The sequence below is a fragment of the Meriones unguiculatus genome, chromosome X (assembly GCF_030254825.1).
Source record: "Meriones unguiculatus strain TT.TT164.6M chromosome X, Bangor_MerUng_6.1, whole genome shotgun sequence".
Taxonomy (NCBI): Eukaryota; Metazoa; Chordata; class Mammalia; order Rodentia; family Muridae; genus Meriones; species Meriones unguiculatus.
In genome coordinates, this window is record NC_083369.1 from 37,088,194 (window position 1) to 37,115,882 (window position 27,689).

Genomic DNA, 27,689 nt, shown 5'->3' on the forward strand with positions numbered 1-27,689 from the left:
CTCTCACCCTGAACAAAAATCAATTTAAAATGGATCAGAGGCTTTAATGCAGACTTGAAACTGAAACTGCTAGAGAAGTGAGGGTAGGGGAACACTTAAGGTACTGGCATAGACAAGAACTTTTTGGAAAGAACTCCTAGAGAACAGGAGGATAACCCCCCGCAACCACCAAGACTGACAGATGAGATTGCACAAAATTAAAATGTTTCTGCGCACTGAAGGAAAACATCAGCAGAGACAGCCCACAGAATGAATATCTTTGTCAAGTATACATCTAACAGTGCATGTATGAAATTCTCAGTTAATGAAAATACTTTTTAAATAACAGAAATGACCAATCTTTTTTTTTTAAGGTTCATGATCCTTAGCCAACAGGGGAAATGCCCCTTAAAACTGCTTTAAGAATCCATCTTACCCCAGTCAGAATGGCCGTCATCAAGAAAACAAACATGCTGGTGAGGATGTGGGGAAATAGAAACTGGTATGGCCCCTATGGAAAGCACTATGGAGATTCTTCAAAAAAGTTAAAAGTTCAATTACTGGGACTGGAGAGGCAGCTCAGTAGTTTACAAGCATTTGCTGCTAGTCCAGAGGACCAGAGTTTGGTTCCCAGTACAGATATCTCAACCTGTAACTCCAGCTCCAAGGAATTTGATGCTTTCTCGTTTCTTTAGGCACCCCCACACATGTGGTATCACTCTCAAACACATAAATAATAAGCCTTTAAAAAGTACAACTGTCATACAAAACAGCTACACTAACTCCTGGGAAGGAATTCAAGTCAGCGTAGCAAAGGGGCGGCTACACAGTCATGTTTACTGCTATACTGTTTACAACAGACAAGCTAAGGGAACATCCCAGGTGTCCATAAACAGATGGCTAATGTGTATGCGTGTATATACGTATGTGTGTGTGCAAGTGTATAACATGTCAAAATTAAAACCAATGTTTTCACACACGAATTTAAAAAGTTAAGGCCTACATCAGGAGCCAGAGAAATGGATCAGCAGTTAAGAGTACTAGCTGCTTTTGCAGAGGACCCAGGTTCAGTTCCCAAAACCCACACAGTAGCACACAACCATCTATAATTTCAGTTCCAAAGAAACTAGCCTCTGTGGGCACCAAGCCATGCACATGGTACACAGACATGCAGTCAAAATAGTAAAGCTTTTTTTTTTATGTACACTAAATGAACAAAGAAGTTTAGCAGTTTCTTAGAATGTCAATCACATGCTTACCATATATTCTGGTAATCCAACTCTAGATAGTAATGCCAATGAAATGAAAACAGTCTCATACAAGGTTTTATAGCAGCTTTATTCATAATTTCCTCAACTGTAAAGAATGTCCTCCAACTTGGGATTGAGTAAGCAGAAAGATATCCATACAATGGAGCATGAGACAGAAATCAGAACTATTGACACACCCAATGATATGGATCTCAAATATATAACTCATAGCAAGTTAATCTCAAAAGTTACACACTGTTAAATTCTACTTACAACTCTTTTCAAAAGACAAGCCAGAGAGTAAAAGCACAAGTCTGGAATTGCCATGGGTCAGGGATAGAGAATTAATTTTGACTATAAAATAACAGAAAATGATAGAGGGTAGGGTAATGGAATTCTTTTGTTTTTCTTTATCCAATTACCAAAGTTTATACATCTGTATTTTACTGGAATGTGAAGCTTTAAAGTAAAAACCTAAAAGCTTAATGCCCCTGCGTGTCTTATGACATTCATCGTAAGGAATCAGAAAGATACTGGTGCTTGGCAGAATCTGAGGATGGGGCAGGATTATACTACAAGGAGACACAGTAAGCTTGGGGAGAATGCCACAAAATTTCTGTATCTCGATTATCTTGACAGGCTACCCTGTTGACAGGTGTTCAAACTTACAGAACTTAAAATTATAAAGGATGAGATTTATTGTATAAAAAATTATTTTTAAGAGAAGAATAAAGATCCAAGAAATTCTTTTAAGATGTAAGAAATAGCCAGGCATGGTGGCAAACACATATAATCCCAGCACTTGGGAAGCTGAGCAGGAGGCTCAGAGTTCAAGATCACCATGGGTTACACGGGGAGATCCTTTGTGCATACCCATGACCTACTCCCACCTTGAGATACTTTCGAGTTAGTACATCTGGAGTCCCACATTATTTTGTTTTGCTTTGAGCCTCTTACTCTGCAGCCCAAGCTGGACTCAGACTCACAGGCAGCTTTCTGCTTCAGCATCCTGAACACTGAGATACCTGTGTGAGCTGATCGGAGTCCTAAATTCTTATCCTTACATGATTGTTTCAGTTCTATTTTGCTTTAGCTAGATTATGTTCTCAAGGATCTAGTTGCTTTTGTTTCCAATAATTATCTACCAAAACTTAGATGAGATCAGTGAATTAAGCTGGACACCACTTAAAGACTTGGGAAGCCTCGTTTTTATAAAATGCTACCAGTGTTTAAAACCAGAGTAGAGAAAATGTATTTTAAAAGTGTAACACACAATAGTGTTCCTTTCTCAAGAAGACAATACAATACAAAACAAATGGCTAACATAAGATTTTAATTACACTCAACTTTTAAATCTAGCATTCTGCTGTTTAATGCCATCAGAAGCATGTTCTATCAGCTTTCTGAGCCTTACCCCTGCCTGGTAGGGATATACTGAAGTTAAAGGAGGTAACTGATTTTGAGTTTGGTAGTTCGTGCAATAAGTACTTAACTGTCCAGGAAAAAAAAAAAAAAAACAGGTATGGTCTACATTCCCTAAACACATTGCAGCCAATGCCTTTCCAACTTACTATGATAGGTATACCCCATCTAAAATCTTCATCCCTCTACCCTATTCCAAGACACTTCTAGAGACAGGAAACACCACTTTCCTTCTCTACTCCTACACTACTGAGAAAAGGACCTACCTATAGATTTTGAAAAGGAATAAGCAAGAGCCTTACAAATACCTTGGCACTGAAATCTTGTAGGCTGATAAAAACAAAAAAGATCACCCATCCAAGGACAACACCCACTACCACCGCAAGCAGTTTTCTCAGCAGTCTAACCTTTAGAACATTCACTCGTCCAAGAGGTCAGCCTTTATCTGCCTAGCCAACAAGGTGGGGACACAGGAATTGACAGTGCAGGCTACATTGTCAGCACTTGGCCTCTGCTTGTTTGTGTGGGGTTTTTTGTTGTTGTTGTTGTTTTATTTTTGTTTTTATTCAAAACAGGGATTCCCTGTGTAGCTTGACTGTCCTGGACTCGATTTGTAGACCAGATTGTCCTCGAACTCACACAGTTCCGCCTGTTTCTGCCTCCCAGAGTGCTAAGATTAAAGGCATGTGCCACCAAAGCCTAGACTCTGCATATTTGTTCTAGGTTGTTGGTTTTTATTGAAAGGGTCTTGCCAGGTAAGTTCAGGCTGGCCTATAACCTACAGTCCTACTAGCTTCAGTCTTCTAAGTTTCAGGATTACATGTATGTTGCCACCATGGCCAAGACTCTGCTGATATTTTATTTACCTTGTAAAACACAGTGGGAGCTGGGAGTGGTGGCAAAGCCTGTAATCCCAGTACCTGGGAAGCTGAGTAAGCAGAATCTTTCTCCGATGAAAATAATGGATGATGATGATGCTAATAATACAGCTCGGTATTGGAATGCTTGTCTAACATGTATGAGGACCTATTAGGCTCAATCACTGGCACCACAAAAATAAGCAAAAAGTCATTTTCAAAGACTTTTTTTTTCTCAAAGAATTAAGTAAAGGATATTGGGGTTTGGCAACTCCAGTTACTTTGAGGCTCGTAACTGATGAGAATGGAGGACACTGTGGCAGAAGATACATTGTACAGGAGGTGTTGTCCACTATGTAGATACATCAGGGAGAACAGAACCGCCATCTGTATTCTCTCATCCCACAGGAAGCAGTGTTTGCAGTATGAGGGGAAGGTCAGCCGATCAGTCACCAGCATGGTCGTCGGGGTTGCCAGAGAGGTCCAGCATAGACATCATGGAATCAGACAACTTACTGGCAATTTTATCTATAGGTACAGAAAAACAGGCAATCTTTGGGTAGCTGGCTTGGCCAACAAAAGGCTTGCCACTACTAGCTTATCACTAGCTTGGCCCATACCAATCTCCCAACTCGGTCAGTTACCCATCTAATCATTCAACAAAATGGATGGGCCACTAAAACTCTCAACTGTCACAGGGAGAGCCCTTCACCTGTAAGTGATTAACCCAGCATAGCTTCTATCTCACGTTTTCACATTCACAGGATTCCAAGTATTTTTATATCCTCTAAGTACCAAAATAGTAACTTCCTTCTACTGTGTGAACTGAGCACTCCTCCATTACCCTACCCACCTCCAAACAAGCGCTCACAGCAAAGGGGTGCACACCAGTACTAGCTTTGAACCTGAATGCCTGCCACTCACAGAGCTCATTCTCCAGATGCACTTGTTCCTCAGGATTCCCAGAGACTTCTTCAGGAACCCTCTGCTGACTACCCCTATCTCCAAGCTGAGCTAGGTTCCCTCAAAGTGCTTGCTGTATAAACCCTCAGAGTTAGCATTTAACACTGTCAGCGTCTGCTTTGTCTCCTCTCTACTCCCTAACACTTGAAGTTTAAGGGCAATTCACCCCTGGATTCCAAGACTTGAATTTTAAAGGAAATTCACCCCTGAATTCCCAGGACTTGGTATAAAGCTGGGACCAGATGGCTATAAAATAAGGCCTAGTTAAAAAGAACATACATCAGAGTCAATGAAACCTACTTACATTTTTATTTTGTAACCATGAATACTGAGGAGTGAATGTACTTACCTTTATTACCACTCTGAATAAGTGTTTTTTCACTCCTCATTATCCATGGGGAGATAACAAAGCCACAGCATTACTACAAACACTATAGTATCTTCATATAACTACACATATCTTCCTGCATATCAATACAATGCAAACACTATGAACCAACTACTATACTGTGTCATTCAAGAAACAATGATGGGCTGGAGAGATGGCTCAGTGCTTAAGAGCACTGGCTGCTCTTCCAGAGGACCTGAGTTTAATTCCCAACACCCATATGGTAATTACTGGCTGTAACTCCAGTTGCAAGAAATCCAACACCTCCATACAGACATACATGCAAAGAAAATACCAATGAACATAAAATAAAAATAAATAAATTAAAAAAAAGAAATAGTGACAAGAAACATAGTCTGCACCTATTTGAACTTTAAAATTGTATTTTGCCAGGCATAGTGGCACAAGCGTATCTCAGCACTCAGTAGGCAGAGACAGGCGGATCTCTGTGAATTCAAGGCCAGCCTGGTCTACAGGGTGAGTTCCAGGCCAGCAAGAGCTACATGGTGAGACCATATCTCGGAAAATATTTTATGTGTGCCTGAGACTATGTATGTGTACCACATCATGCTAAGTGTCTGCAGAGGTCAGAAGATGAGTTGGATGCCCTGAAGCTGGAGTTACAAGACAGTTGTGAGTCATCTTGTGAGTGCAAGAAACCAAATCTGGGTCCTCTGCAAGAACAACAAATGCTCTTAGAAACTGAGCCATCTTTCTAGCCCCTAGAGATAAAATTTCTTTCAAATATTTTTGTTTTTATTTCCACTTAACTGAATCTGCAGTACAACTGCTACAGATATGGAGGGCCAACTATATATATCTTGAAAACCTGAATGGGTCAACTACATAAAAGCCCACCGCTAATACAAAGAGAAGAAATTCTTTTGTGTACTGATACGGAAATATTCCTAAAACACAGAATGAAACAATTATAAGGCAAAAACTGTATGCTCAGTAACAAGCATTAGTGTGGAAAGAGGATACAGACTGTGTGACTTCTGCATATATCTCTCTTAAGAAGATATATGTCTCGATATATTTGTCTTAACCAGCTGTCTGTTGGCTCAGTATTGTGCTCTAGGCTAATCAGATAAATCCTAGTCTCTCTATGTGGTTATTTAAGTAAATAGCTGGCTAAAGAGTAATCACTATATTATTAATAATTGAATCAATATTAATTATTAATAATCATTCTACAGCTGCCTATCGTAAGAAGCCTTAAGAGATTTTACTGTGTATCTTCTGGGGATTTTGGATGCACTGCATATTGATAGAGTACAAATGATAGTACGCATTCTACCTAACAGACAAAAAACACCCAAGAAATGGGGAACACGATACACAGATGAGATCAGTGGTTCTATAGTATGGCCTCCAGAAGTCTGCTTTAACAAACCTTCAGTTGACACTGATGTAAGCTAAAATTTTGAGACCCACTTGCCTGTCCATGAGCTTCCCAAGCCCATTTCTCCCTTCCATGGAGGTAGACACATGTGAAAATGCTTATTCAAAAGACCCTAATCTTGGCCCCAATCAGGAATTTTTTTTCAGAGCACAGGAAAGGTCAGGTACCGCTACCTGTACGTTTCTGCAATTTTTTCTTATTCTTCAAGGCAGATGCCAAAGCCTGGCCTTGTTGAAGTGGGTCTGTCTCCAGAATCTTCTGCAACATTGGGCGTCGGTCTACTGAACTGACATCCACTGTACGGGTGTTTGGAGGGCAATGCTGATCCACATTTCGTTTAGCCCACCCCATCTGTTGACAGTTTGGCTTGGTACAATACCCAGTGAGATTTCCAATCTGGGGAGAAAAAGAATAATAGTGGGGTCTTAATCTCCAAACACTCCTACAGAGAAGCTAAGTATAGGCCTGAGTCAGAAAAAAATCTGGAGCCAGTTATAGCTCCACTAAATCCTAACTGGTGTTTATTGAGCCTATGAGCCTCAATTTGTTCATCCATCAAACAGGGTAAAGCTTTTTATTTTGTTTTGTTTTGAGACAGGGTTTCTCTATGTTGCTTTGGCTGTCCTGGAACTAACACTGTAGACCAGGCTGGCCTCAAACTCAGAGATCCACCTGCTTCTGCATCCCTGAGTGCTGGGATTAAAGATATGTGCCACTGCCACCACCACCACCTGGCTACAAAACTTTAAAAAAAAAATTTGAAAAAGGAAAGGAAGTAGTGGTAGCAGTCAACAGGACGAGCCATAAGGTGAGCCTGGACTAATGGTTGAGTTCTAAGTTATTTTGGGCTACAGAGTAAGACTATCTCAAAAAAAGTATTTATTTGATTAGTGACAATTGATATTATAATGATTCTTTGTTGAAGTAACCCTTCAAGGCCTTACTCACCTACTACTCTTAACACCTACTTTGAGCCCAGCTATGTGGGACAATCCTGGGAACAAAAAACTGTCATACTTACTTCCATTTTCAGTGAGTAACCAGGTTAAACCTAACCGAAAGCATGTTGTCTACCCATGGAGTTCTACAGAAGTTATCTGTGTGGTAGGTACACGTGAGTAGTAAAAGTAAGTATTTACCTTTGTGACAATGGCCTGCCATAAACATCTTAGTTTATATAAGCCCATTCTAGGATATGTACACAATGGAGATCCTGTTAAGGTAGGCATGGCAGCATATTCATGATCTCAGCATTCAGGCAGTAGAGACAGAAAGAACAGAAGGTCAAAGCTAATCTCAGCGATATTTGAGTTTGAAGCTAGCTAAGCTCCATAAGACTGTCTCAAAAACCTTAAACCATTGTACATCTTAGAATATAGTCTTGCTGTTAAGCAGCACCATGTGGCTCTATGAACTCCTTCTGTGTGTATTAAGTGATTTAATTCTTGTAAGAATACACCTGAAGTCACAGAGCTAGCAAACAATCAGCAGTGTAAATTAAGACCCCAAGAGCCTGTCACAATAGTTCATGACTATAACTACCCACTACCCCATAGTAGGGAAAAGGGAAAATAGGGTGGGTTTGAGCAAAGCTACAGTATGGCCATACAGTATTTCTTAAGACCTGAGCAATAGGGTGGCCTGCTCAGGGCCCTGGATAGATTCTGGAATTTGTAGCACAAAAATGGGAAACTACTGTCAGTTCCTAAGAAATACACTATGTCCAGGAGCATAAGCCTTAGGGAAAACTTTGATTTGGGAAGGTAGCCTTAAACAGACAAGTTTATAGTTTTGTTTTGTTGTTGCTGTTTCCTTTAGGCAAAAGGAAACTTCTAGCACTAGGTGAGGATGGGAATAGTGTGACTCCTCCCACTGCACAAGTTCAGACCTTTCCTTCTATAACATATTGATTAGAGGTGAATTTCCTTCCTGCACAACCTGAATCCCTTTCTTTCTGAATGACTATTTTTATTCACCAGCATGGCAACAAGACATGTTTGTAATGTAATATCAAGACATGTCATATCCTTCCAGATATTACATCACTATGAAAAATAAAGGATAGCTCTTAAAGTAATCATGTGACATAATCTCCAAACAAATTTGTAAATAAAATAAAGAAAGCACAGAACAAAAGAAAAAGTAGCCTCTATTTTAATTAAAATAGTTACTTGGGGCTGGATGTGGCTCAGTGACAAAGGGCTTGCCCACTATATATGAGATCCTTGGTTCAATCCCCAACACTGACAAAAAAAACTCATCTCAGCCAGGCATAGCTGCACACGCCAGTAATCCCAGCAGAGAGGTGGATCTCTGTGAGTGCAAGGCCAACCTGGTCTACACAGTGAATTCCAGGTCAGCCTACACAGAAAAACTCTGTCTCAAAAAACCAAAATCAAAAAGTTATCTCAAACTAATTTATAAGTAAAATACAGGATAGTTCTGAAAGGACATCCAAAAATCTGATAATAGTGCCCAGCATGGCTGGGAGACAGAAATAAAACACTTACTTTTCATTGAGCAGTTTTCATTCCTTTCTAATTTTACCTATTACCTAATTAGGTAAACTTTTTTTTTTTTATTTCAACAAGAAAAACTGGAGAGGAAATTTGACTCCAAAATGAAAACAGCCAACCATCAATGATTTCCTTTTGCCTTAGGGGTCACAAGTCAAAGTTAAGGCGTTTTGTGATCAAACTCCAGATTCATCTTTTTCAAACTCTACTCCAGTTACCTAGTGGCACTAGCAATTTCCTCCAAACACCATACTCTTTGAGCCTTTTTATGAGCATGGACTAAGCTAGGGAACTCAGCCTTCAAAATACAGCATAGGGGTTCCCTAACCAACTAACAAATAGCATAGTTTAGGGCACTTAGACATAGGACGTTCCCATATTATCACCCACCCCTAATCACTCCTTCTATGTGTCTGAAACAAAAGTTTAGGAGGAGCAGCGACAGGTGACTGAAGAAAAGATACTGGAAAAAAAAAACAGAGTTGTTGGGCAGTGGTGGCATACACCTTTAGTCTCAATACTTGAGAGGCAGAAGCAGGTGGGCCTCTGTGAATTCAAGGCCAGCCTCGTCTACATATTGAGTTCCAGGAGAGCTAGGGAATCACAGAGAAACCCTGTATTGAAAATAAAATAAACAAAAAGTCATGTGGTGCTGTGAAGATATTGTATAGCCACCCATGGAAAATGACAGGGCTGGACTGGAACAATCGAGTAACCAGGCACGATGATGCATACCTGTAATCTCAGCACTGAGGAGTTGGGAGGTAGGGGGATCAGGTATTCAAAGCCAGCCTTGGATACATGAGACCCTGTACATATAGACCTTGTACAACCCCAAGAAATATGGTAAGAGCTGGGGGGGGGGCATGCCTTTAATCCCAAAACTCAGAAATTAGAGGTAGGCAAATCTCTGAGTTCAAGGCTAGCTAATCTGGCATACAGTGTGAGTTCCAGGACAGAACTCACTACACAGAAACCCTGTCTCAAAAAAAAAAAAAAAAAGGAAAGAAAAGAAATGTGGTAAGGAATAGCCACCGGATTTGGTGACTAACAGCATATGGGATCCTAGATACTACTGAAAGGAAGGAGAGTCATCTGCTTTTTGACTGCTGGGTGACTACAATGGAACCAGGACTGGGAAAGAAAGCTGCTTGAAAGAACTCCTTAGATATGTCACTATCTGGCAAAGAACATACCAGGTCAAGTATCCACAAGTCCAGAGGAAGTGTATGCCACTCATACCTCACTACGCCAGGGGAGATATGTAGAAGAAACTGACTTCCCAGAACCCTGTGTAGGAGAAATCTGCCATGAAGGTGTAGAGAGGTACCTTATATACAGTGGTTTTATTTTCAATGGCATCTGCTATTTTCACCAGTGGAGAATGAAGCCATTTAACCTCCATTTCTTGTGGGTCCGTGTCCCCCAACAGCTCATCGGATTCTCCCACGGCCAAGCCTTTAACACAAACACCACTGTTAGGATCCTGCCTCCCCTTTACTGCTAGCAGGTCACAGCAGAAAGGACATGAGGGTGGCAGCAGGGGAGTGAGGGGTGGGTGAGGCTGTTTCTGGTACAAGGTTACGTAACAAAGATTTAAATGCAAGACTACTAATCCAGGTAGTGCATACCCGTAATCCCAGCACTCAGGGGGTTAAAACAGGAGGATCATGAGTTCAAGGCCAGCCTGGGCTATATGGCGAGACAGTGTCTCAAAATAAAAACAAAACAAATGCATGATATCATAAGGCAGTTGCCTGCTGGGAGGTAAGCTTCAGCTTGTTCATATGAGAAATGGGAATTCCACACCACTTACTCATATGATTAAGGTAAAACTATGCAGAGGGTACCTACTATATACTCTGGTTCAACTGTGATGAAGGCAACCATGAAGGTTCCTTCCCTAGAACCAGGCCTCTCTTTCTTTCCCTCTTGCCCCTCGCCTAGAATTGGCCTCCACGGTGACCCTCAGACATTCCTATTGCTTTGTGCCACACTACCCTCATATCTTACTTCTATAAACTTTATCCCATCTACTTCATTGAATGGCTTAAATCCTACTCACTCTTAAAGATCCCACAATAGGACCAACTCCTCCAAATGCTTTCTACCCTTAAACTCTTCCCCATCCTCACCCTAACTCCTTATAGTGAGAACACTTGTCTTGCCCTTAAAAATCCAGGGTCAAGCTTCACTATTAGAACATGATCTGAAATGCCTCTTAACTGCCCCCTTGACAGAATCAGAAATTAAAGTTCAGCAAGAGGGCCAACGCGGAATAAACTAGAAGCCACACATGGAATAAACTAGAAAACAGGCAAGTCTTCTTGTCCTCATTTGTAATCCGGGACTTTAGAGGACCCAGAAAAGAAAATGACTGGCCCTCAGGAGAAACAGAAATAAAACTTCAGGTCAAACAGGGCTTTTTCAACTGTATATGACCAGAGAGCCTTGGGCAGAGCAGAGAATGAAGTAGGAACCACAGGCCAGGGCTACAAGTAATAGTGTTTAAGAGCAAGAACCTACTCCCTAGTTTTGGAAAGTCACACCTCCATATATTCCAGATAGCATCTGCAGAGCACTGATTAACTATACACCAGGCTCTACTGTTCTATACCTTCTTTCTTTCTTTCTTTCTTTCTTTCTTTCTTTCTTTCTTTCTTTCTTTCTTTTTTTTTTTGTGCTGAGAGTCAAACGAGGGTTTTGTGAATGTTAAGCATGAGCTGTACCACTGAGCTATACCCCTGGCCCTCTTTTGCAAATTAAGTAAACCTACAGAACACTCTTATGGAATGGGTGCTAGTGCTCTTAATTTACAAATGGCATCTCAGAGACAGAGTAAACAGACTTGTTCAGTATCATATAGCTAATGAGGAACAAAATGTAGATTTATTTAAATGTAGGCAATCCACACTTAAAACCACCCCACTACTCTGAGAGGAGGAATTTAAGGCAACAGGACAGGAGAGCTGGTGCCAATAATACTACAACCTACCACTGTCTTTGTGCCCTTTCAATGACTCTTTTTGACACAGGGTCTCACTGGCTTGGCTTTAGCTCTCTGGCTGTCTTAGAACTCAGAGATTGCCTGCTACTGCCTCTTGGGTACTGGGATTAAAAACACGTTCTATCACACCTAATAAATGTTTTCTCACTTGAATATCTTACTAGCCAATGGAGGTAAGAAAGAAAATCTAAGAATTCTGAGAAGACCCTAGGGCAGCCAGCTATGGTAAAATATACAAGTACTCAGGAGCCTAATAGGACAGAATTACCGAAAGTTCAAAGGCAGCCTGGACTATACAGTGAGTACCAGGTCTGTCAAAGCTACACAGTAAAATGCTATCTAAAAACGTGGAGCAACTGTGGGTATAGTTCAGTGGTGGAATGCTAGTCTAACCAGCACAAGGCTCTGGGTTTAATCAACATTTTTTAAGCCTACAGCAATAGGAAGGAGAAATATACAGAGATGGACCATTTGATCATTTGATTTGGTTGTCTGGCTAGGATTAGAGGTACATGCAAACATACACAGCCATTTTTGAACCTTTAATCCCAGCACTCAGGAGACAAAGGTAGTCCTATGTCTGAGCTCATGACCAGCAGGGTATACATAATGTGTTACAGGCCAGCCAATGGCTCTAGCGAGACCCTGTCTCACCCATCCTGCTCCTCCCACCCCCCCACACACAAGAAAGGACTTTTTAAAGGGATGTTTCAACCCAAAAGAAATGGAGCCTCACTTTCAGAGAACCTGAAAGAGTACCAGTTGTCAGCCAATCTACCAAAAGTTCACTACCACTACCACCATCCCTACCCTCATGTCCTAAACTAGAAATTCTACCTTGCAGGACAATGAATAAAATTTAATAAAATTCCCAAGCCCCAGGGAAGGGGAGATCAACTGTGTTCTCTGACATCAGGTCAGGGCTCTATTAGGACAATCAGGTGGCCCACCCATCCACACTTACATTCCATGGTGTCTTCATTGGCATGCTCAGTATCTTCGATATCAAAGACCTCAGTCATCTCCTTAACAATCTCAGCACTGAGATGGGAGGGCAGAGTGTGAGTAGGTGGTGGTGGTGTATAGAAGCTGATTTTCCCACTGTATTGGGAGATAAGGAAAGGTCAGTGGTGGTGTCACTGAGAATAAATAACCTGTCAAAAGAGGACACAGGACAAGAAAGTCCAGACAATAGCTTCTGAGCAATGTGTTGAACTGCTCAATAACAACTAGGCACAGGTATGACTAGTTCTTTGGCTGTCCTCTATTTTGGCAGCCAGGAAGTCAGGCCGTCCCACTGGCATCAATGAAAACCACCGCCTATACAAGCCCTTCCTCACCTCACCCAGTCGGCCAGCACTGCTTTGGCAGCCTGCTCTTTACTATATACACCTCCCTTTTTCTTCTTTCCCAAGCGATGGGCCACTGCAGTCAAAAAGTGCTCAGTGGTCTGGAATCCAGAGACACCATAATAGTTGGAAATCTAGCAAAATGAAGGAGAAAGGCCATGAGAAGGAGTGAAGGACCCTTGAAGTGGCAGGATAGGGCATCACTGGGGGCCCTGCTCTATACCTCTTCCAGGTTACAGCGTTGAAGGATGGTCTCCACCGGGGTCACAGGGTCTGCCAGCTGCTGCACCTGGATGCAATTACGGAGAATGGTGCCCACCTCTGAATTGGGTCCTGGGACTATGCCTGGAGCATCCAGCAGCCTGATGAACTTGTCTAAGTGGACCTCCTGCATGAATCTGGAGAAAGAAAAACAAGGCCCAAATGTACCTGATGTCAGGCCTGGGGAGGTTGGAGGGAAGGAAAAGAAGACAAGTGAAGGGTGTATCTTAGGTGAAGAGGGAAGATATAGAAGATGTAGGATCAGGGGGATCTGAGGTGCTACAGACCCAGGACTGATTCTAAAATGTAATCTCTTTTCACTGGGGACTTAGCTGTGGGATTTTGGGCAAGTTTCTGACTCGCTGGATCTTAGCTGCTTCATCTAAGCAAGAGAGCTATTTGCAGTTGTAACAAAGGTGCCAGCAGGGCACCAAGGCCATATCTGGGATGGGCCAGGTAAATGAAGACTATCATTGGGATTCCTAAACCCAGAGTCTAAAGATGGTCCACTATTAGGAAAGGGGCAGGAGATGAAGCATGGGAGCTATGGCAGAATGGTTATATCAAGGATTATGGAAGTGGAGAAGTGGGCAGATCTTACTTTGTGACACCAGGAACAGCTCCCACACTACATGCACGGCTGCGCTTCAGGCTATTGATCAGACTGCTCTTCCCCACATTGGGAAGGCCTGCAAGATAGAAGCAGAATACTCAGGGCACAAAGTACTCTCAGGAACTGGTGCCAGCCTGTTCAAGAAAGGGCCCAGCAGAGGCAGCAACCAGGTTGTGGACAAGCAAAGTAGAGCCTGGTCCCCGTCTTCCCAGTCAAGACCCTGGCTAAGTCGCTAAGGGTCTTCCTTGTTCTCTCCCCGCTTTTGTCAGCATTGTAGGCATGCCCGGCCCTCTCTCTAGATGTGTAGTCCACCTCCCACCACAACCAGCCTGGAGAGGTGCTCCATATAAGGCCTCCCAGGCATGACCCAACAGAAGGTGAGTATCAAGTGTTAAAGCACCCACCTGTTCTGATATGTAATTCCCCTGGGGAGAAGGGGCTACTCTCCAGATGCCCCCCCACTCTACACAGCTGTCTCCGCCTGTGGAATCTTTGTATCTAAGCACCTATGCACCACTTTCAGTCTGGAGCTATCTTTGTGAGTTTCTCCCTGGATGTCATTCTCACTGTCCTCTATGGGTCATAAAGTTTATCAGTATGGACTACTCTCTTACACGTATAGCTATGGTTATGTACTTCTATGTATCTCCTGGTCATTTTCATTTCAAATGTGACTTCTTTTCCCTTTCGTTGGCCTTTTCACTAAGTCTATTGCTCTCACAGCTCTTTTTCTATAAGAGTATCTAAAAAGCTCTTTCTCACTCTAGACACTATCTTTTCTATCTCTCCATCCCATCAACTCTACTTCTGACCACATAGTCACTACGTTCCTTCTCTCTAGAATTTGTCTATAGATATGTGTTTCATTGTGCCCTTGTTCTTTTTCTTTGTGTGCCTCCTTAACCATGGCTTTAATTCTCACAATACAAATATCTCTGTCTCATCACTGTCAAGCCTGTTTGCCTCTCTGCGATTCTAGGTTGCATTAGAGAGTTGCAGTGTATCTGGGCACATGTACTATCCTAGTAGCTTCTTTCACTTTGGGGAAGCGATTGTGGAAAAACCTGGTCAGCACATTTAGCCTCTGAGTCTGTCTGTGCCTGCAGATGTGTCCCTTCCAGGCCTGTGCATGACTCCATGCATGGAGATTTATATGTTCTTCGGGATATCTCCATGTGTAGCACTATGTTGTATGTTCCTCTGTGTGTATATCTCTCTTTCTTTCAAACTGTCTACATTCCTGGATGTTCTTTTTTTGGAGCTGCATATCTATACAAGCACATACCCCAAGTATCTCTCCTCCTTCACCATTCCCTCTATAGGTCTCTGTACACACTTTATGTGTTTCCTGTTATTTTTAACACTGGGGACTGTATGCAGGGTCTCACACATAGTAGGAAAGCCCTCCACCACTGAGCAACACTCCCAGCTCTTTTGTTATGAAATGAGGACTCACTAAGCTGCCTAAGGCTAGCTTTGAATTCAAACCCTCCAAAGTAGCTAGCACACAGGTCTGGGGCATGAGGCCTGGCTACATAATAATTTTTAATGTCTCTTTTGGCATTTCTTTGGGGTGATATCTCCTTCACTATCTTTATGACTGTCCCTTAAATTTGTCTTTTTCTTTACCAATCAACTTTGCAATCTGGCCTCCCTGTTCCTTCTGTCTTCTGCTGTCTATTCATGAGTGTGGTACACAGCTGTACATTCTCTGTACAGTTTTTTTAGTGTCTCAAGCTGAGACACTTTCCCTCCCTTTCAATTTCCTTTTCTCTTTCATCTCCTTCTTCAGTACTTGGGTTTCAGAAGACCCATGCTTAAACCTCAGCCCCGCCTTGTTTCCTTTCTTGAGTCTCATTCTTCTCACCTGTAAGAGGTGGGTGAATCACACTTCCCTCCCTCCCACAGTTCTGACAGCCTGTAGTATTTGGCACCAATTATTAGGTCCAAACATTAGTAAATCTGAATATGCCTTAGCGACTTAGCCCAAAGAAGGAGCCTCAGTCCCATGCCTATTTACCCAGCCTTACCTACAACACCCACACGGATGTGCGTACGCACTTCCCCCAGGCGGCAATAGTTCCCCAGAACCCTCATGAGGTTTTCAGCTCCAAAGCAGGCTTTGCTTTTCAAAAGCGACTCAGAGGCCTGGTCCACTGGAACTTTACATCGAGTCTAAAAATGAAGAATATGACAAAATGGGCAACAGGTAGGAAATGAAATCTCCGCTGAAATTTCCAACCGGCAGTGGAATACCCAGAACCACCATGGGATCGAGACTCTCGCCAGCTCTTCCTTGTTTCCAGTTATCTTTGTCTCCAATTTTCTCTGTCCCTGCTTCTGCCTCAACATACATGGCCTTTGCCTCCCACAGTAGAGGCAGGTAGATAATCCAGCTCCAGGCAAAGCAGGTTTCAGTTCTCTCTCTCACTCACAAGCCTATGAGGAAAATCCTGTTTTCCTTCCTGGGGCCTTGGCATCTCATATGCACAAAAGGGAGGCCTGCCTGACCTCTCTGCCTGTGCAGAGAGGGTGCTCAGCCCAAAGCTGATCTTCCCTTGACTCCTCAGTCAGGACAAGGCCATCCCAACCTCCCTAATTTTGTTTTGTTTTGTTTTGTTTTTTGAGACAGGGTTTCTTTCTCTGTGAAGCCCTGGCTATCCTGAAACTCACTCTATAGACCAGACTGACCCCAAACTTAAAAGATCCGCCTGCCTCTGCCTCCTGAGTACTGGGATTAAAGACATCACCACCACCAGGCCTACTTTTATTTTTGATGCCAGGGGAGTAGGGAGGCACAGAATTATAAATAAGATATACTATGCTGGCAAGAGTGTGGGGAAAGAGGTTCCCTTCACACATCCATCTACCCAAGTGGGAGGAGGTTTAATTGGGGTAGTATTATAAAGGATAGTTTGTCAGTGTCTAAGAAAATATCTAAAGCATAAAGCCAATAGTATGATCCAGCCATACCATCGTTCAGTACTTAGTCTGCACTAATACTTATCTATATGCCAACCAGATATATACAAGTAGATTAATAAAAACACTGCTTAAATAATAATGGAAAACTGAAAAGTAGGGGCTCAGCAGCAGATTGTCTATCGACATAGCACTGGGTTCCACTCTGAGCACTGTAAAAAAATAGTACAAAATGTAAAAACTTGTCCTCTAATAACCAATTTACCTCCCCAGAAACAACCAATGTTACTATAATACTTTAATATTTTACGAGTATTTTCATATTGATATCAATAGGAAGTACTATGCCTTATCTGGGACTTTTTGTCTTGTTTGTTTGTTTGCTTATTTGTTTATTTGTTTTTCAAGACAAGGTTTCTCTGGGTAGCCCTGGTTGTCCTGAAACTTCTCTGCAGACCAGGGTATCTTTAAACTCAGAGATCCACCAGCCATTGCCTGCCAAGAGCTAGGATTAAAGGCATGCACCACCACCACACAGCTTTGTTTGTTTGGTTTTTATTTAAGATTTATTTATTAAGTTGTGGTAATGGCACACACTTTTAATCTCAGCACTTGGGATATAGAGGCAGGATCTCTGAGCTGGAGGCCAGCCTTTTCTATATAACAGGTACCAGGTCAGCTAGGGCTACACAGAGAAACCCTGCCTCAGAATAATATAACATAACAACAACAAAAAGATTTATTTAATGTATGAGTGTTTTGCCTGTGTGTATGTCAGTGCACCACATGCATGCCTATAATCTGGAGAGGTCAGAAGCAGGTGTTAAATCCCCTGGAACTGGAGTTACAGATGGTTGTGAACCTCCATGTGGGTGCTGGGTATGAACCTGGGTCCTCTGGAAAAGTGTCAAGTATTCTTAACCACTGAGCCATCATCTCTCCAGGTTCCTATGCCTCGTTTTAAATAGGAAAACAATGAATATTTTTTGAAGAGTTAACAAGTAGTTAACTCTGTTTTCCAAATCTCTTATAGATAGTATGTATTATTATATCCTCACAGCTGGGGGAAAAAAGCATGCTTTCTGAAAAGCAATCATATAGGAAGAAGTAAAATAAAAATTAACAAGTCACCCACTAGAGGAAATACCTCAAAGCTGAAAGCCCAATCCAAGTCTTTTTGTTGTTGTCATTTTCCAAACCAGGAATTCATTGTGTAGCCCCGGCTACACAATGTCCTGGACTCACTTTGTAGACCAGGCTGGCCTCCAACTCAGAGATCCACCTTCTCTGCCTCCCAAGTTCTGGGGTTAAAGGTATGTGCCACCATCTGACCCAATCCAAACCTTAACACCTCCAACCATAGCCCAAACCACATGAAAGAGGCTAGATACCCTGACTCAAAGCTTACCAAGTTTTTGACCTGATGTTGGGTGCTAGCCTTGAAAGCCACAGTTGGCAGCTCATTGCGAAGGTAATCCAGCCACTTTTCCACAATCTCCTTGGGAACCAGGTCTGGGAAAAAAAACAGAAGCAGGTACAACTTCTAAGAACATTATTTCCATGGCTTCCCCCAAGCCACACACTCATGTCTAGGCCCACCTCCTACTAACAGATCTCTTCTCTTGCCCTAACTGTCTCTGTCCAGTCCCCTGCCCCTGGGATGGAGTTACAAAGGACAATTTGATCAGCAGGACCAGCGGATCATCCCTGAGAAGGCTTATTCTCTTAAAGAAAATACATAAAGAAATAGTTTTATACCAGACATCCCCCTTCCATGTCAAGTTGCTCAAATATTTTATTTCTATACCCTCTTCCAATCAATCTAGGCTAGGCTAAGGGTCAAGTAAAACTATCACCAAGAATGGCTATGATTTGTGAAGTACAGACTATACACCAAGCTCTACACTAATTCTTACAATGAAGCTACGAGACTGAGATGTTCATGACACTGTTTTTTGTTTTGTTTTGTTTTTTGCTTTTTTCGAGACAGGGCTTCTCTGTATAGCCTTGGCTGTCCTAGACTCACTTTATAGACCAGGCTGGCCTTGAACTCACAGAAATCCACCTGCCTCTGCTTCCCAGAGTGCTGAGATTACAGGCGTGTGTCACTGTGCCCAGCTTCATGACCCTGTTTACTATAGAGAAATAGAAGTTCTCATGAGTGATATGACTTAATAGCAAAAGTGGGAAAAGACTAAACCTCCAGTGAGTCCCAAGCCATATTCTCTCTCTTGCCCCAATCTTTTGAGTTCCAGTTTGTGGGGACAGGTCTCTAAAAATGATCAGCCATAGAACTGGCTTAAAATTGCAAGGAAAGGGGCTGAAAGGCAAACAGGCTCAGACTCTACTCCCAACCCATGCTATATTCTGTGTATGTCTTATGTGTATATCAGAAAATATTTCTGGCTTTGGAAATCTGAAAAAGAATTTCTACTACAAGACTACCATGCCACTGTGTACCTGGGTTTCAGCACCTAATTTGAGCTAGCCTTAGCTTAGCCCCTTCCCTGCTTTACCCAATTCTTTCAAAACCTACCAATCTTATTCAAGACCAAGACCAGCTTCTTGTTGCCTTGTGCCCGAAGGACAGTCTCTTCCATCTGGTAACAGCGGCAACCCAATGGGTCTCTGGCATCCAGGACTTCCAGAATCACATCGGAGTACTCGACCACCTACAGGACAGAGAATACAAGGGAAAAGGTTGGGAACAGATTAAGCAGTCTCCATCTCAGTCAGAAAAAAAAGTGAAGAAATGGATATGCACAGGGGTCCCCACCAAAGAGCTTCAAGAAATCGAAAATTGTTATGTAGCTCAAGCCTACAACCAGCACTTATGAAGATGAATCAGGAAGACTGCAAGTAGTTCAAGAACTGTTTGGGATATACAGTGAGTTCTAGATTAGCCTAGGCTGAAGAGTAAGACCTTACCTAAAAACAAAACAAAACAAAGAAAAAAGAAGAAAAAGATCCTCTTACCTTATGGAATTCCTTGTAATAGGCCTTCCTTGTGGCCTCATCATCCAACTGAGGAAACATATTTAATTCCTGCAAAACTTCCTCCTAAAGGAAAAAAAAAATGAGAATAGCTTACGGGAAAAAAGAAGCAAGTAGAAGCAAAAGGGAGAGAGAAGAAGGGAAGATAAGGAAGGAGGGAGAATAGAACCCACAAAGCTTTTGAAAACCTCAGGAAGATGGGAGGATATATGTGAGTCCTAGACCACTTAAAAGTAGCATTGGCTGGGTCAACACGATGGCTCAGTGTTTTAGCACTTGCTGTTAAGTCTGGTGACCGGAGTTCAATCCCTTGAACCAAGATGGGAGACAGAGCTGACTCCACAAAGGTGTTCAGTCACCTCCATACAGATTTTGTGACTCTCTCTCTCTCTCTCTCTCACACACACACACACAGTAATAATAAATTTTATTTTTTTAATAGTACTGATAACAACCAAAAATGCTGGGAAACCAGAACAAAAGCAGACAGAGCCATGTGGCCAGTGTGCAATCCTACATGTGCATGTGAATTTGAGCTCCAGCCAGAGGCCTACTTGCTCATAAGGGTAGGTAAAAGGCAAGAGGAAAGTGTGAAAAGAATCATCTATGAGGTACATGGGACTAGGAAAAAAACTTTTACTGAAAGTCAGCGAGGCCATCAGACCTACACGTGCACATTGCATTTGTGGGACAACAAATGCCAGGAAGGAAAAAAAGAAAGCCTACAAGGGAGGTAAGATACTCTGCATCTGCTCCTGTCTCTCAACCCTCCTTTCCTCTGCTCCCTCCTGCCACATCCCCTAATCACAATTCTCCTGGTCCTTAGTCCCACTGCCAGCCCATCTTTAGGCTCAAAACTTTAGAGAGGCATTCTCCACAGATGTGTGTAGTCAATGGCACGTTGCAAAATGACCCCTTTTTTTCTCCCTCTTTATCTTACTCTCTCTCCCAATTGTTTTCCTTCTCTGCACTCATCCCTTTCCTCTACTGACCTTATACACTTTCTTTGTTTTTAATTTTTCTATTCTTCTCTCACATATATTACATCCTAACCAGTTTCCTTTCCCTCTCCTCTGTACTTCCCCTCTCCCCACCCCTAGACCAATACCCCATCCCTACAGAAGAGCTGACCTCCCAGAGACATCAATCAAACCCAGCTTTTCTTTTCTCTTTTTTCCTTGAGACAAAGACTCACTACGTAGTCATTTCTTCCTTTACAGCAAAACAACAAGTCCACTCCAATCCGACTCATCAGCAAGAGCTGCTTTCTTACCTTGTGTTCAAATTCCTGCTGACGTTTCAGGACATCCTGACAGTAGCTCTCAATGGTCCTGTGTCTTTGTTTTTCTTGCTCCCGGGCAACCTGCTGCTTCTCCCTCATCTCCTCAACCTAATAAACAAGCAAGCATACACTGTGACTACAGCTATGTACTGAATGTCTGCAGTATATTGGAAGAAAGAAGTGGGGATATGCCTGGCAGTGGTGGTGTACGACTATAACCCCAGCACTTGGGAGGCAGAGGCAGGCAGATCTTTGTGAGTTAGAGGCCAGTCTGATCTATAGAGCAAGTTCCAAGACAGCCAGGGCTACACAGAGAAACCTTGTCTCAAAAAACCAAAAGAGAAGTACAGATAAAAGAAAAGGACAGTAGGAGACAATACATAAGAAGAAAAATGCAGAGACTAAGGGAAGGAGAAAGAAAAATAAAAATTAAAATAAGTGTAGGGCATAGTAGCACACAACTATAAAATCCAGCCACTTGAGAGGTTGAGGCAGGAGAACCGCCATTAGATCACGTCCAGCCAGGACCATATAGTGGCCTCAAGGCCACCAGGCCAACCAGAACTATATAGAGGACCCTGTATCATTCAAGCCAGTCTCAAAAACATAAAAAGGGGGTCAGGGGAACTAGGAAGGTAGAACCATGGGTAAAAAAAAGGCTTGCCAGGAAAGCCTGACAAACTGAGTTCAATCTCTGGAATCTAAGGTAGAAGGATGAAATTAATTGCCCTAAGTTGTCCTCTAACCTCTACATATGTAGCATGGCATCTACATATGGCCTGCATTTGCCCCTCCCATTACCACCTCCATCACAAATAAATTTTAAAAGGTATATTTTTAAAATTACTAAGAATTAGAAAGAATGAACATATTAAAAACAAAAAGAGTAGCTGGTAAGCAGACAGAGAAGCATTTTAAGAGGAAAACAATCAAATCCAAACACAGATAAGGTCATAGGATGTACCAAGCAGAAAAAGAGCTGCCACATTGGGACAAACCTGTAGCCCCAACTACTCGCAGTTTGTAGAGGGATTTCATGAGCCCCAGCATTCAAGACCAACCTGGGCACCAAAGCAACACCCTGCCTCAACAAATAAGAAAAAAGTGTCCTAGAATCCCTACTCGGGCATAGCCCATGACAGCTCAATATCCAAGTGGGTTCCCTAGTAAAGGGAACAGGGACTGTCTCTGTCATGAGCTCAGTGGGTGACTCTTTGATCACCTTCCCCTCAGGGAGAAGCAGCCTTGTCAGGCCACAGAGAAGAACAATGCATTGAGTCCTGATGAGACCTGATAGGCTAAGTTCAGATAGAAGGGGAAGAAGACTTAGAGAAGGGCATGGAGGAGATGAGGGAGGGAGGGTGGGCTTGAGAGGAAATGAGGGAGGGGGCTACAGCTGGGATACAAAGTAAATAAATTGTAATTAATATAAAAAATAAAAATTTAATTAAAAAAGATTTTTTTTTTAAAAAAAAAAAGGAGCAAAAGACTACAAAAAACTAGTCACAGAGAAAGGAGACATCTAGAAATGGGAAATGACAAAGTCGAAATGAGAGTGTTTTAAGGAAATCATGGTCTCAAGTGTGATCAGGGGCATGTGTAGATCAGAGGCCAGCAGCAGAGGACACCAGGAACATAAGCCAGACAGCAATGAACTGGGAGGACAGAACAAGGTGAGCAAATGAAAAATAAAAACCAGCATCAAGGCAACCTGCCTCACTCTCCCAATCTCAAACTACAAAGAGCATCAAGAATCCCTGCCCTTCTGCCCAACAATTATGCAGATCCAACACTCAAAGGAGGCCATCACTCCCCAAAGACAAAAGGCTCACCCTTTTCTTCTTTAATTCAGCCTCCCGACTGGCATGGTCATTGCCATGAACAAACTGTGGAGCAAATGATGGTCTGGAGGTTACTTTCTTCCCATTTTGCCTTGCAGGCTAGTTAGCAAACAAGAGAAGAAAAATAAAACACAGTTGATGAATCCATGGAAACAACCTCACCCAGAGAAGCAGGGAATATAATCTAGACGAGGGTTCTGCCCAGAAATCTGCTTGTCTGGTTAGGGTGAGGCCCTTCTCTACTAAGCAAGCAGGGACTGTCAGGAATGTGGCAGGGGATGCAGCAGCTAGGAAGATTTCTCAAAGCCAAAGGGAAACCTTTCCTGATAAACAGTTCCAAAATGAGGTCTTAGGACCTCAGCAACAAGACCTGAGAACTTGTCAAAAATATAAGTTTGGGGCCTGAGGGTATGTGGCACTTGCCTGGTATGCTCAAGGCCCTGAATTTGATACCTAGAACTACAAAAATCAGAGATGGAAATAGACCCTAACAAGTAAACCGGGCACAAAGCAGTATATAGCTTTTGAGAAGAATTTCATATATGCAGGGGATTCTGCTGCAGCCATGAGGACTGGAAAAAAACTAGGTCTGTTCATCCCAATGAGGTACTCTATCCAGAGTCGCCCAATAACTACTGAGCTGACCCCCAACAATTCACACACCTCACTTGAAGGTAAGGCCCACTTACCTTCTTACAGCCTTTGGAACCTTTACTGGGTTTTTTGTTTTCTGCAAAAAAAGGGAGACAAGAGTTATCACCCTCCTGCCCAATATCTGTTAACGCTTTAATCAGAAGGCCAAGCCAACTAGGAAATTTAGAAGCCTCAAAAGCCATGTCTGTATAGATCCAGCATAAGATAGAGCTACAGATGGCAAAGATAGTATCCAGAGGAAGAAACTGGGTATAATAGTCAAGAATTATCTCAGTGAAAACTCCATAAATTCTTAATGAGATTCTACTGAGTGGCCTGAACGTGTATTTGTTTCTACCTCTCCTTATCACATCCAAAGTCCTGTTTAGGACACCTGTGAAACACATCTCTGGGCATGTCTCTAGGGGTGTTTCCAGAGAGGTTGAAACGTGGGTAACATCATCCATGGACTAAATTCCCAATCTGAATAACAGGGGGAAAAAAAAGAAGCCACTCTACTTCTTAGCCATAGCTGCAATGTGACCAACTGCCTCTGCTTTCCCCTTCCTGCCTTCCCTGCCACAGTGAAATGTAACTCCTCAAATAATAAGTCAAAATAAACCCTTCATCAAGGACTCCAGCCACAACCAACTTAATAGACTAGGAGACCAAGGGAGGGAGCTTGTTTTTAATAAGAATCCAAAAGAAACTATAAATGTGGATAACAATGGAAAACAATCTTCAAAAGCAGAATTCTTGAAAAAGAAAAGGTACAAAGAGAGAATCAAATATTTTTTTTAAATATTACATGATATTTTTTTTTTTATCTTGATAGGCATAAGATCGGAAAGATACACAGAGCATAAGGTTGCAACGTGGGTACATTGGTCGATTTTCTGGTCAAACTGAGACAGGGAACTACAACTGAGAAAAATCTTTCCCTAACTGGCTTGTGGGGCATTTTCTTAGTGCTTCATGGGAGTGAGCCCAGCCACTGTAGGTGGTGCCATCCCTGGGCTGGTGGTCCTGGGTTCTATAAGAGAGCAGACTAGGCTTTCCTCTCACTTGCCAAGCTCCAGCTGAAGAAGGAAGAGAGTAAGTAAGAATGTGCCCATACCATGGCTCCTACAAAGCAGACTGTACAGAAACCTACCAGTAATAAAACACCCAGGAAACAAACTTTTGGCTACAAAAGCTACTCCCAAGAGTGTTCCTGCTACTGGAGGGGTGAAGAATCCTCATGGTTACAGGCTTGGGGCCATGGCACATGTTAATAGTAATCCAATGAACTTTTGGCTCTCAAGCTCCACTTCCAACATCTAGTGGGAGAAATTGTTCAGGACTTCAAAACAGATCTGTACTTCCAGAGTACAGCTATTGGTGTTTTGCAAGAGGGAAGTGAGGCATAACTGGTTGTTGTTGTTGTTGTTGTCGTTAGTTTAAAATATCTCCTAGTAACTTTATTCAAAATATGAGTGAAAAAAATTTCTGTAAAAAATTTTTGTATCAGAACACATATTATGCAAAGTATGTGCCATAAGATATGGTAAATCTGTTTTTAGCTTTTTGAAGGACCTTCACACTGATTTCTAAATTGGATGTACCAGTTCATACTCCTACCAACAATGAATAAATGTTCCCTTATTCCCACGTCCATGACAGAATTTCTCATCATCATTATTTTGGGAGGTGGCGTTGGCCTTTTTGACAATACCAACCTGTGTGCTAGGGATACAAAACATGTAACAATTTTGCCAGCTAGCACACTACATAAGTGGAAAATGTACTTAAGACTCCGCTATGAGGGGAAACATTTCATTCTCAAAAAGAAGCTTTATCCTCTTCTGCCTGTTGTCAGTAGTTCTTAATGTTAATTTTTTTTCTCATAGGTCAAAAGATAGAAAAGTATATGATTGCTGAGTGGAAAAATAGGGGACCGAAATCAGGTATTGGCAGTTTTTCTATGTTCATGTTTGTGTAAATATTTAAAATATACAAGAAAGATAGAAAGCATTAATGCAAGCAAAATGTTTCACTGAACACATTTCAACAGTTCAACTTTTTAACAATTACAAATAAACCTGTTAAATTTTTCTGGACAATCCCAGCATCTGGATTTAAAAAAAAAAAAAAGGTAAATTTCTTATTGAAAGCAACTAAATGTGTTTGTAACAAACAGTAGTGGCAGTAGATTACATCCATTCACTATACTTTTCTGAGTTGTTCTACATGCAAATACATGTTTTTAATGTTGTCTGTCTTCTGTGCTGTCCCTGTAAGTTTGCTATTAAAATACATTAAACTATTAAAGAAATAGAGATAGAAAGACAGAGAGAGAGAGAGAGAGAGAGAGAGAGAGAGAGAGAGAGAAAGAAAGACCGGTGGTGATGGCACACACTTTTAATCTTTAATCTCAGGAGGCAGAAGCAAGTGGATCTCTGTAAATTCAAGGCCATCCTAGTCTACAGAGTTCTCAGGGAAGCAGAGGCAGGCGGATCTCTGTTTGAGGCTAGCCAAGGTTACACAGAGCAACCTTATCTCAAACAAACAAACAAAAAGAATAAAAGAAAAAAGAAACAAACAAAAGAAAGAAGACTGTGAAAGCCACGAGATGAGGAACAAGACAGTAAGTAGCACTCTTCCATTGCCTCTGCTTAAGTTCCTGCCTCCAGGATCCTGCCTTGAGTTCCTGCTCTGACTTTCTTCAATGATAAGACTGTGTGACTGGGACATGTAAGCTGAAATAAGCCCTCTTCCTCCATTCCATTGCTTTTGGTAATGGTGTTTTTATCACAGCAATAGAAATCTAAGACAGTGGATGTAGAAATTAGTTCAGTAATGGATTAGATGTTCAGGGTTTTATTAAATGTACTGGGTTTTATCTCCAGTAGTGGCAAAACAGAAAAAGATTAACAACAGCAGCAAAAATCTATCCTAGCATATCCTGATAGAATTTCGGATCTCCATGCATAAAAAGAAAAGTTTTAGGCTGGGCACATGCCTGTACCTCAGCCCTTGGGGAGGCAGATCTCTCTGAGTTCAAGGTCGGCCTGGTCTACAAAGCAAGTCCAATGACAGCCAAGGCTACACAGAGAAACCCTATCTCAAAAACAGCAATGAAAAAAGAGAGAAACATTTTCCAGTGTACAAATAAAAGTTCCCAATAAACAAAAGAAACAACTTTGAATAGTTAACAGCAAGGCTACTATGCATAGAATATCTTTAATCCAAAGTACTTTTCATCAGAAGTGTCTCAGGTTTTAGTTTTTCTCATTTACATATCAGCAAGGAGATATCATGGGGGATAGCTGAGAATGTACAAGATACAGCACTTGCACAAAGCCCTGGGTTCTTTACTAACACCACAAAAAAAAAAAAAAAAAAAACCAGCATGGTGATGCACATCTGTAATATCTGCGCTGGGAAGTGGAGGCAAGAGAACTAGAAATTCAAAGTAACTCTTTAGCTATGTACTGAGTTCAAGGCCAGTCTAGGCTACCAGACACTGTCTCTAAAATCTGAAATTTCTTGGAGACATAAAATTTCTTGGACACATACACCTTAAACACAGAACCTAAAGGCAATTTTCAATTATTCTGTGCATGTAACAATTTTTTTTGCAGTGTAGAATTTTTTTACTTGTGACATCATCTGGGCACACAAAAGTTTCCAGGTTAAAGCATTAGATTTGGATGTTCAATAAATCCTGAGGAAAGGAACTGACTATGTTCTCAGCCAAATTCCTCTCTCCAACCACTCTTATGTAAAAATATTTCCTTTCTGGCAAACTATTGCTAAAAATAAAAATTAGGGGTTATGGTAGAAACTAATTCAACATCTTCAAGGTCCAAGGGATGGTTAGGTAGGAAGAAGAAAAATAGGAAAAGATAGGAGATAAACAAAAATCAAATCAGAATAAAGGCTGCAAAGTAAACATAACAAAGTAGGCTTAAACAGGAAACTTATGAACAGTACTAAGAAAATTGGTGATTAGGCTAGGAACTGTA

The 27,689-nt window shown here is 41.8% G+C and overlaps 1 protein-coding gene across 2 annotated transcripts in view; it reads right to left on the reverse strand.

Annotated features, from left to right (window-relative positions):
- Positions 1–1,299: 1,299 nt before the first annotated feature.
- Positions 1,300–27,689, reverse strand: part of Gnl3l (G protein nucleolar 3 like) — a 41,094-nt gene continuing 14,704 nt past the window's right edge. For both annotated transcript variants that reach the window (XM_060375601.1, XM_060375602.1), the window contains exons 3-16: positions 23,739–23,779; positions 23,041–23,148; positions 21,200–21,316; positions 19,909–19,992; positions 19,469–19,604; positions 18,341–18,444; positions 16,041–16,185; positions 13,999–14,086; positions 13,360–13,534; positions 13,128–13,270; positions 12,752–12,888; positions 10,111–10,238; positions 6,438–6,660; positions 1,300–4,036 (exon numbers count right to left, since the gene is read on the reverse strand). In XM_060375601.1, coding sequence (XP_060231584.1) covers positions 3,954–4,036; positions 6,438–6,660; positions 10,111–10,238; positions 12,752–12,888; positions 13,128–13,270; positions 13,360–13,534; positions 13,999–14,086; positions 16,041–16,185; positions 18,341–18,444; positions 19,469–19,604; positions 19,909–19,992; positions 21,200–21,316; positions 23,041–23,148; positions 23,739–23,779 — 1,712 coding nt within the window. In that variant the 3' untranslated portion in view covers positions 1,300–3,953. The remainder of the gene's footprint in view (positions 4,037–6,437; positions 6,661–10,110; positions 10,239–12,751; positions 12,889–13,127; positions 13,271–13,359; positions 13,535–13,998; positions 14,087–16,040; positions 16,186–18,340; positions 18,445–19,468; positions 19,605–19,908; positions 19,993–21,199; positions 21,317–23,040; positions 23,149–23,738; positions 23,780–27,689) is intronic.